Raw genomic sequence first — 13753 nt, forward strand, 5'->3', positions numbered from 1 at the left:
ATCCGATCGTAAAAATTTAAAACCAATTAAAAACATAATCAATATTATAATAAAATCCCCAACTACACAATCATACACATTCAACCCATTCCATCATACAATAGAGGTCGAAAACATAATAAAGGGGGGTGGTAATTATTGCCATGCCTGGCGACAAATGTGGGTCTTCAGCATTTTATGGAAGGCGAAGAGGGTGGGGGCTGTTCGAATCTCTGGAGGAAGTTGATTCCAGAGGGTCGGGGCCGCCACAGAGAAGGCTCTTTTCCTGAGCCCCGCCAGCTGACATTGTTTAGTCGACGGGACCCGGAGAAGGCCAACTCTGTGTGACCTAATTGGCCGCTGGGATTCGTGCGTCAGAAGGCGGTCCCGGAGGTATTCTGGTCCAATTCCTGTATTTTTTCTTAGGATGGATCTATGTTTATCCCAGGCATGTTTAAATTCAGTTACTGTGGATTTACCAACCATGTCTGCTGGAAGTTTGTTTGTCCAGAAGAAGAAAACGAAGGAGAAGAAAACGCCTGGCCAACCTCTCTTGCTCAAATGCATGTTTTCACGCTGAAAAACTAACGTCCTAAATCCACTGCCCTGCAGTTGTAACAAAAAAAAGAAAAGAAAAGAGGATGGTTCCAACAATGATTTGGCTATAACCACATCCAGGCAGGCCTCCGAGAGACATACTCACAATACCCTCCCCTCGACACATTGCTGGCTGCTGCCCAACGCCGCCTTCTCTGGAGTTATGATTCAGACCGCGCAGACTTATACACACACACACACACACCCCACTTTATATAGAGGGTGAAGCTAAGCCTTTGGGGTGGGGGAAACCATCCTCTCTTAAGGAGCAGGCAACGAGGAAACCCACTGGATTATTGCAAAGTAGATACAGCTTAGACAACTCTTGACTTACTCTGCCTTTGGCAGAAACTGCGCTCCCAGTAAAGTTGTGGAGATAGTAGGGAAAATCTTCTCGGGCATTTTATTATCACTTTCTTCTTCTTCTTCTTCTTCTTCTTCTTCTTCTTCTTCTTCTTCTTCTTCTTCTTCTTCTTCTTCTTCTTCTCCTCCTCCTCCTCCTCCTCCTCCTCCTTCTTTTCTTCTTCCTCCTCCTCGTCCTCTTTCTCTGTTTTTGGTTTAGTTTTAGTGTCACATCATGAAAACCTATCTTGTGATTTCAAGTTTGCTGTACCTGGCGTCAGGAGGCACTAACACAGGTAAGAACCTTGGAGACTGGAATTTTCCTGCTTCTCTCTGTGTGTGTGTGTGTGTGTGTATATCGAGGACACCAAGTATACCTGGGGCTCCTTCTTTGATCCCAAGTCTTCAAATTATTGTATCTTGAAGGAGATCAGGAAAAAAGAAGACACACAAGCATGTGCAGAGGGCAGAATTCCCATGTTTGGTGAAAAGTCAGAAGAGTTAGGTAATTCCGACTTGCTGCAGAAGAAGCGTGGGTGCCTTTAAAAACTGCACTAAGAAGTGAAAATTGAATGGACTTTAAATAAAACTTTAACCATAGAGGGACAGGGGCTAGAACTATATTTTTTAATATTGAATCTGTCTTAAATCCTGACGTGGTTAGTTTGAAGAAGAGCATTCTTATATAATATCTCTTTCTTATTAAGAATGAGTCGGGGTTAGCTCTTGAGGGACTTTTAAAATTAATAATAGTCTTCATCTAAATGCTGTCAGTTCTGGACTGCAAAGTCTAGATGACCTCTAGTTTTCCCTGTTTCTCTGCTGACAACTAGTGACTGTCTAGAATATCATGAACCCAAAATGTATATGTAGATAGATAGATAGATAGATAGATAGATAGATAGATAGATAGATAGATAGATAGATAGATAGATAGGTTTGTTTGTTTGTTTGTTTGTTTGTTTGTTTGTTTGTTTGTTTATCTATCTATCTATTTATCTATTTATTTATTTATTTATTTACTTATTTATTAGATTTGTATGCCGCCCCTCTCCGTAAACTCGGGGCGGCTAACAACAATAATAAGAAACAGCATAAAATAAATCTAATATTTAAATTACTAAAAGCCCTTATTAAAAACCAAGCATACACACAAACATACCATGCATAAATTGTATAGGCCTAGGGGGAAGGTATATCTCAATTCCCCCATGCCTGACAACAGAGGTGGGTTTTAAGGAGCTTACGAAAGGCGAGGAGGGTGGGGGCAATCCTAATCTCTGGGGGGAGCTGGTTCCAGAGGGTCGGAGCCACCACAGAGAAGGCTCTTCCCCTGGGTCCTGCCAGCCGACATTGTTTAGTCGATGGGACCCAGAGAAGGCCAACTCTGTGGGACCTAACCGGCCGCTGGAATGTAATGTAATTTTTCTCTGGGGGGAATTGGTTCCAGATAAATAGTTAGATAAATAGATAGATAGATAGATAGATAGATAGATAGATGGATGGATGGATGGATGGATGGATGGATGGATGGATGGATGGATGGATGGATGGATGGATGGAGGATGGATGGACAGACATAGTAAAATAAGCTACACCAGTGTTTTCCAGTAGGCAACTTGAAGATTTGTGGACTTTAACTCCCAAAATTCCCCAGCTAGCATGATTTGAGTTCAAATTATACGATAGTGATGCACAAATGTATACTCATGTGTGCACCACTTCTACTCTGTAAGTCTGCATTTGATTTTGTACGTGTCTAAAGAGCCTGAAGAACATATCCAGAAGGTTCTTACTAGCAAAAGGTTTGTTTGACTCTTCCCCGCACATTTTTTTGCCACCACTTTCCTTTCATTTCCCGAATACAAAGATTTGGCTGTATTCACCTGATATGCTGTGCGTAATTCAATAATCAAATAAAATGCATTGCACTATAATATAGTATTAAGTCTGATTGCCTAGCCATACATACATCTTCTTCTGAAGGACATCATTCTTGTCTTAGACTAGACAAGGCTAGACATAGAATAGAATAGAATAGAATAGAATAGAATTGAATTCTTTATTGGCTAAGTGTGATTGGACACACAAGGAATTTGTCTTTGGTGCAGATGCTCTCAGCGTACATAAAAGAAAAAGAGACATTTGCCAAGAATCATCTGGTACTACACTTAATTATTGTCATAGGGGTCAAATAAGCAATGAAGAAACAATCAATATTAATAAAAATCTTAAGGATACAAGCAACAAGTTACAGTCAAACACTCCTAAGTGGGAGGAAAAGGATGATAGGAATGATGGGGGGGAAAATGATGAGAATAGAAACATAGAAGACTGACGGCAGAAAAAGACCTCATGGTCCATCTAGTCTGCCCTTATACTATTTCCTGTATTTTATCTTACAATGGATATATGTTTATCCCAGGCATGTTTAAATTCAGTTACTGTGGATTTATCTACCACGTCTGCTGGAAGTTTGTTCCAAGGATCTACTACTCTTTCAGTAAAATAATATTTTCTCACGTTGCCTTTGATCTTTCCCCCAACTAACTTCAGATTGTGTCCCCTTGTTCTTGTGTTCACTTTCCTATTAAAAACACTTCCCTCCTGAACCTTATTTAACCCTTTGACATATTTAAATGTTTCGATCATGTCCCCCCTTTTCCTTCTGTCCTCCAGACTATACAGATTGCGTTCATGAAGTCTTTTCTGATACGTTTTATGCTTAAGACCTTCCACCATTCTTGTAACCCGTCTTTGGACCCATTGAATTTGATCAATCTCTTTTTGTAGGTGAGGTCTCCAGAACTGAACACAGTACTCCAAATGTGGTCTCACCAGCGCTCTATATAAGGGGATCACAATCTCCCTCTTCCTGCTTGTTATACCTCTAGCTATGCAGCCAAGCATCCTAGAATAGAATAGAATAGAATTCTTTATTGGCCAAGTGTGATTGGACACACAAGGAATTTGTCTTGGTGCATATGCTCTCAATGTACATAAAAGAAAAAGAGACATTTGTCAAGAATCATGTGGTACAACACTTAATGATTGCCATAGGGGTCAAATAAGCAATGAAGAAACAATCAATATTAATAAAAATCTTAGGATACAAGCAACAAGTTACAGTCATACAGTCCTAGGTGGGAGGAAAAGGATGATAGGAAGGATGAGAAAAAAAATGATCAGAATGATGAGTCCTCGGAGAGGGGCGGCATACAAATCCAATTAAACTAAACCAAACTAGTCTTGATGTGCAGAATGGACACATTTCAATCCTGACATTTCAGGATTTTTGAACCAGCTACTTCTCGAGACCCAGACTACCCCCGCCATACTGGCCTTCTGAAAACCCATAAGGACCTGGCCTTTATGGTAGGCCAGGGGTCATTGATCAGATGGCATACCATCGAGATCCGGCCACCAGAGATATGCATATTTTTTTAAAAAAATTGTTTTAATTGTTTGGTTGTTGGTCTTAGATTTAGATTGTTGGTTTTTTAAGGTGGTTCTACCTCCGGAACCGCCTTCTACCGCACGAATCCCAGCGGCTGATTAGGCCCCATAGAGTTGGCCTTCTCCGGGTCTCGTCGACAAAACAATGTCGTTTGGCGGGCCCCAGGGGAAGAGCCTTCTCTGTGGCAGCCCCGGCCCTCTGGAATTAACTCCCCCCGGAGATTAGAATGGCCCTCACCTTGTCTTTCGCAAATTACTCAAGACCCACCTTTATCGCCAGGCATGGGGGAACTGAGACACCTCCCCCAGGCTTTTATATTTCATGTTTGGTATGCATGTGTTGTATGGCTTTAATTGTTGGGGTTTTATATATACTTTTTAAAATATTAGATTTGTATTACTATTATATTGTTTTTGTTATTGTTGTGAGCCGCCCCGAGTCTTCAGAGAGGGGCGGCATACAAATCTAATAAATTATTATTATTATTATTATTATTATTATTATTATTATTATTATTATTATATTTTATTTGTATTTGGCTGTGAGCCTCCTAGAGTCCTTCGGGAGTTGGGTGGTATATAAGTCCCACAGAGTTGGCCTTCTCCGGGTCCCGTCGACTAAACAATGTCATTCGGCGGGACCCAGGAGAAGAGCCTTCTCTGTGGTGGCTCCAACTCTCTGGAACCAGCTCCCCCCAGATATCAGAGTTGCCCCCACCCTCCTTGCCTTTCGCAAGCTCCTTAAAACCCACCTCTGTTGTCAGGCATGGGGGAATTGAAATTTTTTCTCCCTTCCCCCTAGGCTTATAGAATTTATACATGGTATGTTTGTTGGTATGATTGGTCTCTTAAATTGGGGGTTTTTAGATTACTTTTTAATATTAGATTTGTTACATTGTTTTTTTATTGTTGTTAGCCGCCCCGAGTCTTCGGAGAGGGGCGGCATACAAATCTAAATAAACTAAACTAAACTAAATTAAATAACTAAATAAATAATAATAATAATAATAATAATAATAATAATAATAATGAAATAAATATTTCCCTGTGAAAAAAAAAGATTATGGAGTAGAGTGCGGGACTCCGCTCCATAGAACATTTCTCAACTTTGGCCATTTTAGGATATGTGTTGAAGTCCTGCTGCCAGGGAATTCTGGGAGTCCATGCATCTTAACGTGATCAAAGTTGAGAAACATTAGAGAACAGTAACACTGGACATCGGATCAAAGGTCTCTCTTGTAATAAAGGGGAAAAGACAGGTAGTCCTCAACTTATGACCATTTGTTCAATGATCATTCAAAGTTACAGTGGCGTTGAAAAATGTGACTTATCACCTATCCTTACACTTATGACAATCACAGCAACCTCGTTGTCATGTGATTGCGATTTGGATACGTGGCAACTAGCATGTATTTTCAAAGGTTTGCAGCATCACGGAGCCAATTGATTGACATCTATGATCATCCTAGCCGGGTTTTGACAAGCAAATCAACCGAGGTAGCCTGATTCACTTTACCTTGGAAGGAAGGAAGGAAGGAAGGAAAGAAAAAAAGAAAGAAAGAAAGAAAGAGAAGGAAGGAAGGAAGGAAGGAAAGAAAGAGAAGGAAGGAAGGAAAGAAAGAAAGAAAGAGAAGGAAGGAAGGAAAGAAAGAAAGAAAGAGAAGGAAGGAAGGAAGGAAAGAAAGAAAGAAAGAGAAGGAAGGAAAGAAAGAAAGAAAGAGAAGGAAGGAAGGAAAGAAAGAGAAGGAAGGAAGGAAAGAAAGAAAGAAAGAGAAGGAAGGAAAGAAGGAAAGAAAGAGAAGGAAGGAAGGAAAGAAAGAAAGAAAGGGAAGGAAAGAAAGAAAGAGAAGGAAGGAAGGAAAGAAAGAAAGAGAAGGAAGGAAGGAAGGAAGGAAAGAAAGAAAGAAAGAGAAGGAAAGAAAGAAAGAGAAGGAAGGAAGGAAGGAAGGAAGGAAGGAAGGAAGGAAGGAAGGAAGGAAGGAAGTTTGGTGTGATTCTCTTAATGACCACTTTGTTTAGTGACAAATTTTCCAGTCCTTAATTGTAGTGATGAACTGAGGATTACCTGCAAAGGAAAATTTCTTCAACAATACCATATTTGGTTTCCTTGTGTAAAAATGATTTGCTATTGCTTCTTTATGGTTTCTCCACTGGCTTTAGCCCCTGGATAATCTCTGACTTAGTACTAACCATGTCTTATTTCCAAGTCCAACCAAGTGCTGCCCCCTGCTGAGACATTTTTCTTGGAGTCCCTTCATTATTATTTTATTAGTTTGCAATATCAAAGGCAAAAATACAAATGAAAATAGTAGGAAAACAGGAGAGAGAGAATGGAAGGGAGAAGTGTAAGGAAAAGGAGGAAAAGAAAGAAAAAGTGTCACTTTTTCCATTTGATATAATACACTGCTGATAGATACACTGCTAGATTCAGCTGTCTCACTTCCTTCCTTCATCTGGCCCGTGTTGATAAGGTGGTTAAAGGCTAAAATGATGTTTAAATCATGATCTGAATGCAAATCGGTCATTTGGAATAATCTCCTGGTCCTTTTCTGCATGGTTAATTGCCTTGACTTTGACAAAGCCAGAGCTGCAAATGCTGTAACAATTTATTTATTTATTTATTTTTTATTTATTTATTTTATTTATTTATTTATTCATTTGTCCAATACACAAATACATAGGAAGAAATAATACATATAAGGATACATAGGAAGAAGTAATATACAGTATACAGTATAAGGATAAAAGTGAAAATAGAGGAGAAGATATATGAAAGGAAGAAAATATATATGATATATGAGATAAAGGAAAGACAATTGGACAGGGGACGAAAGGTACACTAGTGCACTTTACTGGCCTCTTAGGAACCTGGAGAGGTCAATTGTGGATAGTCTAAGGGAGAAATGTTGGGGGTTAGGGGTTGACACAATTGAGTCCGGTAATGAGTTCCACACTTCGACAACTCGATTGTTAAAGTCATATTTTTTACAGTCAAGTTTGAAGCGGTTCGTATTAAGTTTGAATCTGTTGCTTGCTCTTGTGTTGTTGCGGTTGAAGCTGAAGTAGTCATTGACCGGTAGGACGTTGCAGCATATGATCTTGTGGGCAATACTTAAAATGTAGTTCTAGGCTTTCTAGACCCAGGATGGTGCCCAACATGTGACAGAACATTTCGTGCCCATATAGGCCTTACCAGCCACCTGCGGGACACATTGCTTACAGCCCACAATGCATTAGATGTCAAGGTCCTCTTCGAACATGATGGATGAACATCATCAATTGCTTTGAACTTTTCCTTTCTGGTCAATTTTGGCCGGAGACCAATGTTTTCCCTTTCCCTTGCATCAAACTTTCTTGGTTTCTTCTTGCTTTCAATGAGATCCACAAAAATAGAGATTTTCTTGTTCTGTTCCTAGTTGAAATATTTTGGTGGGTTCTCCCCCAAACTGTATTATAGCTGGAATTTTCCAACTGAGTGGACAATCTTAACACAAACTTTGAAATATCAATAGGAGTAGAGAAAAAAATAGAAACATAGAAGACTGACGGCAGAAAAAGACCTCATGATCCATCTAGTCTGCCCTTATACTATTTCCTGTATTTTATCTTAGGATGGATATATGTTTATCCCAGACATGTTTAAATTCAGTTACTGTGGATTTATCAACCACGTCTGCTGGAAGTTTGTTCCAAGGATCTACTACTCTTTCAGTAAAATAATATTTTCTCATGTTGCTTTTGATCTTTCCCCCAACTAACTTCAGATTGTGTCCCCTTGTTCTTGTGTTCACTTTCCTATTAAAAACTCTTCCCTTCTGGACCTTAATTAACCCTTTAAAATATTTAAATGTCCCCCCCTTTCCTTCTGTCCTCCAGACTATACAGATTGAATTCATTAAGTCATTCCTGATAAGTTTTATGCTTAAGGCCTTCCACCATTCTTGTAGCCCGTCTTTGGACCCGTTCAATTTTGTCAATATCTTTTTGTAGGTGAGGTTTCCAGAACTGAACACAGTAAAATAGATTCTTTTTAAGGATCTCTTAAATTGGTGTTACTTTTCTGAGGTTCTTATACCAAATTTGTCCACAATCCAAACCAAGGGTGAGCTGTGAAAATGGGGCTCCACCCCAGAGCACCCAATTTGCACCGAAAGATGTTGAAAGAAAATGCAGGGCGTCTTCTTTGGGCAGCCTCTGCGTTCTTCCCGAAAGTGTTTAAACACCCCAAAGCCAGTGATTCTGCTACAAACAAAAGTGTCTAGGAAAAGTATAAGGAGATAAGATCTGGAATTAATTCTGTGATCTGGGTTTCTGCCTCCTACTCTTTTCCGAATGGCTATAGTATTCTAGATGTCTTCATAGCTGGCTGGAGAATTCTGAAATTCACAAGTCTTAAAGTTGCCAAGTTTGGGGACTCCCTGCTCTGGAAAATAAAATGAATGATGCTTGAAACCGAATGTTTTGCCAGAAACCTTGATTTTGTTTGGTAGTCTGCAGGAAGGAGGGTTAAAACTGTTATGTGGAATGGAGCATTTGGGGATGTTCACTTAGGCTGTGAAAGTAGTAAGGAACACTTTAGATTGTTGCCTTTGAGTAAGTGATTATTTTGTGAGTGGCCACTATAATCATGAAGGCACCTTTATGACAATGCTCCAAATGTGTTTTCAAAATTCGAGGTGAGATGTTTCTGTCATTTCACTGTTGTATAGCTGCTCACTTCTATGAATGAATGAGTGAATGAATGAATGAATGAACGAACAAACAAACAAACAAACAAACAAACAAACAAACTCGATGACCTGCTTGTTTTGAATCCATTGATATGGGCATTGTTTTGAGGTTCTTGGAAAATCTTTGGCCAAGTCACATGATTGTCAAGTCACTCCCACCCGGTCACATGATTGTCAAGCCACACCCACAAATAAGCCACACCCACAGTGTGGTAGTAAAAGAATTGGTAGCCTTTCACTGATCCAAACTGATAGCTACACCTATTTGTGATGTATGGACAATTGTTTTGTGTCGGTTTGAAATTATGACGGACCTAATTTGGGGCTATTTACAACAAGATTCAAAATTCTGACATTTCCACACACACCCAGGTCACATGACCAAACTTTGGGCACTCTGTAACATGGATGCATTTGTAGTCAATACATGACAGGCGAATGCCTAAAATCAGTCTTTACTTCTGGTTTTCAATAAAACTGTGCCCATAGCAAACCATTGGTTTGCTTAACAATTGTGGTGTTTGCTTAATGACCATATTGGTTGCTTTACAACTGTGGCATTCACTTAATAACCAGCACAGAAAAGTTCATAAAATCAGATCAATCACATGACTGATCCATTTTACATGGACAAATATCTATGAAGATTTTCAGTCATCCAGGTTCTTTTCAAGAAAAGATTTTTTTTTTAGTATCTTTGGGACAATCATGATGGACAGGCTTTATTATGGGCATTAATCCAAGATTAAGGGGCGAGTACAAGTGCACTAGAGTGCCTTCCGTCCCCTGTCCTATTGCTCTCCTATATCTCCTATACCTTTCTTCTATTCCTATATCTCTTCTTCTGTCCTTTCATTGATATGTTCTATTACTATACCTTCTTTTCTATTATTTCTTAGATATATTTTACTATGAGTATCTCCTCTATAACCTTCATCATGTATTTTACTATGTGTATATAGAAATATACCCACTAAATCCCTCATTGTGTATTGGACAAAATAAATAAATAAAATAATAAATGATAATAATAAAGATTACCTATAGTGTCTGGTCACACAAGAAGTGCCTGTGAGAACTAATGCTTTTGTTACATTACAATAATAATGAGTTGGAAGGGACCTTGGAGGTCTTCTAGTCCAACCCCCTGCTTAGGCAGGAAACCCTACACTGCTTCAGACAAATGGTTATCCAACATCATCTTAAAAATTAGAGCATTCACAACTTCTGGAGGCAAGCTGTTCCACTGGTTAATTGTTCTAACTCTCAAGAAATTTCTCCTTAGTTCTGAGTTGCTTCTCTCCTTGTTTAGTTTCCACCCATTGCTTCTTATTCTAGCCTCAGGTGTTTTGGATAATAGCTTGACTCCCTCTTCTTTGTGGCAACTCCTGAGATATTAGAAGACTGCTATCATGTCTTCCCTGGTCCTTCTTTTCATTAAACTAACCATATCCAGTTCCTACAACCGTTCTTCATATGTTTTAGCCTCCAGTCCCCTAATCATTTTTGTTGTTCTTCTCTGCACTCTTTCTAGAGTCTCAACATCCTTTTTGCATCATAGAAACATAGAAACATAGAAGTCTGACGGCAGAAAAAGACCTTATGGTCCATCTAGTCTGCCCTTATACTATTTTCTGTATTTTATCTTAGGATGGATCTATCTTTATCCCAGGCATGTTTAAGTTCAGTTACTGTGGATTTACCAACCACGTCTGCTGGAAGTTTGTTCCAAGGATCTACTACTCTTTCAGTAAAATAATATTTTCTCCTGTTGCTTTTGATCTTTCCCCCAGCTAACTTCAGATTGTGTCCCCTTGTTCTTGTGTTCACTTTCCTATTAAAAACACTTCCCTCCTGGACCTTATTTAACCCTTTAACATATTTAAATGTTTCGATCATGTCCCCCCCTTTTCCTTCTGTCCTCCAGACTATACAGATTGAGTTCATGAAGTCTTTCCTGATACGTTTTATGCTTAAGACCTTCCACCATTCTTGTAGCCCGTCTTTGGACCCGTTCAATTTTGTCAATATCTTTTTGTAGGGGAGGTCTCCAGAACTGAACACAGTATTCCAAATGGGGTCTCACCAGCACTCTATATAGCGGGATCATAATCTCCCTCTTCCTGCTTGTTATACCTCTAGCTATGCAGCCAAGCATCCTACTTGCTTTCCCTACCGCCTGACTGCACTGTTCACCCATTTTGAGAGTGTTGGAAATCACTACCCCTAAATCCTTCTCTCCCGAAGTTTTTACTAACACAGAACTGCCAATACAATACTCAGATTGAGGATTCCTTTTCCCCAAGTGCATGGTGACCAAAACTGCAATATTGCAAATGTAGCCTTACCAAGGCCTTATAAAGTAGTATTAACACTTCACGTGATCTTGAGTCTAGCCCTCCACTAATGCAGCCTAGAACTGTGTTGGCTTTTTTTTTTTTTGAGCTAGTAATGTGCAGCAGCTGCCAAAAAATGCTTTTCGTCTATTTAGGACTGACCTTGGTTTGGATACAAACTATCTTATAGGAGGCACCTTTTGATGCTACTGAAGGGCAGGAGATTGACGGCTTTCTTTTTACTCAATTATAACAAAGACTTTCCACAAGGGATGAAAATAATTCTGAGCCAAAATTTTAAAATCAGCACAGGCTGTGCATATTTCAACACTGCTCGTTTGGGATGTCTCCTCTCACCTCCCTTCCCGCCCACAGCCCAACCAAATAATAATATATTTTTGGGGTTTAAAAAAAAAAAAGAATTATCTCCCTGAGACAGCATTCAAACTCCCAAACCAGGTGCAGTCTTCAAAAGAAATGGCCCGCTTTGAAGTCCAGGTTTTTTAATCTCTCTGCATAACTTTGTCTGTGTGCATTTTTCTTTTTTTGCAAAGAGTTGTGCAAAAAAACTGCCTCTTTGAAGGGGAGGTGGCAAATGAGCCCTCAGCCCTGGCTTCCAGATGCTTGTTTTGTTTGGGGGGGGAAATTGCATTTGTAATTCCGCCTCCCCCCTTGCAACAACTCTAAAATTACAAATACTCTTGGCTCAGAGCCTTGGGTCTCCTGTAGTCAAAGAGTTTTGTTTCGAAGGTGCCCAGGTGTTCATTCCTTCCCTCCCCTGCAAAGTTTAGACACTGAGACGAAAGACTGAATGAGAAGGCGAAAGACTAATGGAATATTTGTTCTTTCAGAAAGGCAGTCAGGCGGTAGGGAAAGCAAGTAGGATGCTTAGCTGCATAGCTAGAGGTATAACAAGCAGGAAGAGGGAGATTATGATCCCGCTATATAGAGTGCTGGTGGTGAGACCACATTTGGAATACTGTGTTCAGTTCTGGAGACCTCACCTACAAAAAGATATTGACAAAATTGAACGGGTCCAAAGACGGGCTAGAAGAATGATGGAAGGTCTTAAGCATAAAACATATCAGGAAAAACTTCATGAACTCAATCTGTATAGTTTGGAGTACAGAAGGAAAGGGGGGGACATTTAAATATTTTAAAGGGTTAAATAAAGTCCAGGAGGGAAGTGTTTTTAATAGGAAAGTGAACACAAGAACAAGGGGACACAATCTGAAGTTAGTTGGGGGAAAGATCAAAAGCAACATGAGAAAATATTATTTTACTGAAAGAGTAGTAGATCCTTGGAACAAACTTCCAGCAGACGTGGTTGGTAAATCCACAATAACTGAATTTAAACATGCCTGGGTAAACATATATCCCTCCTATGATAAAATACAGGAAATACTATAAGGGCAGACTAGATGGACCAAGAGGTCTTTTTCTGCCGTCAGTCTTCTATGTTTCTATGGCATAAAGAGTGGAAAATATAAAATTTAATGTCAGTTCTCTGGCCATGAGAGACCACATCTTGATACCTCCTGGAATCCAGCAACCTAGCTTTACAAGTGTGACATTTCCTCTTTTGCTTAAAAACAAATTAAGGACCACATTGGAGAGGTTACCTTCTAGCTGGTTTAAAAAGACTATTTTGGATTCTTCCCCCTCTCAAAAAATAGGTAGAGCAAGAATTCCTGTTCCTTGTACCCAAAGTAATATCCCAGCCCTCGCTGCCTTTATCTAGCAGGGAAGTTCATAACTTCACTGGAACAAAAGATCAAATAAATATACAGTTACACCTCTATCTAAGAATGCCTCTACTTAAGAACTTTTCTAGATAAGAACCGGGTGTTCAAGATTTTTTGGCCTCTTCTCAAGAACCATTTTCTACTTAAGAATCCGAGCCCGGAAAAATTTGTCAGAAAATTTGAGAACGGCACAAAGGCCTGGCCAGTTTCCTGCCATTCCCCCTTTAATCCCGGCCATCTTGGGCTTTTCTGGGCTGCCAGAGGAGCCTTTCAGTGGCGCTTAAGGAGGCTTTGGCAGCCCAGAGTGAATGGAGCATTTTCCTTTCTCTGGGCGCTTGGAGAGGGGATAAACCATTTCGTTGTGGTGACTCCCTCACACTGCTTTCTATACATCCGATGCAAGGTTGCCTCCCGGAGCGTCTGAACATGGAAAGGCAAAAGGGGGCGCCCCGGCTGAATCAACTTGGCTTTAGCCAAACCAAGAAGTCACCACAGTGAAGGAAAGGCGCCAGCTACCGTGTTTCCCCGAAAGTAAGACAGTGTCTTACTTTCTTTTTATCCCCAAAAG

The 13753-nt window shown here is 39.9% G+C and overlaps 1 protein-coding gene across 2 annotated transcripts in view; it reads left to right on the top strand.

Moving 5' to 3' along the window:
• Positions 1-1055: 1055 nt before the first annotated feature.
• Positions 1056-13753, top strand: part of FSTL3 (follistatin like 3) — a 54617-nt gene continuing 41919 nt past the window's right edge. For both annotated transcript variants that reach the window (XM_070732369.1, XM_070732360.1), the window contains exon 1: positions 1056-1214. In XM_070732369.1, coding sequence (XP_070588470.1) covers positions 1154-1214 — 61 coding nt within the window. In that variant the 5' untranslated portion in view covers positions 1056-1153. The remainder of the gene's footprint in view (positions 1215-13753) is intronic.

This window comes from Erythrolamprus reginae, chromosome 1, assembly GCF_031021105.1.
Source record: "Erythrolamprus reginae isolate rEryReg1 chromosome 1, rEryReg1.hap1, whole genome shotgun sequence".
In the NCBI taxonomy this organism is placed as follows: Eukaryota; Metazoa; Chordata; class Lepidosauria; order Squamata; family Dipsadidae; genus Erythrolamprus; species Erythrolamprus reginae.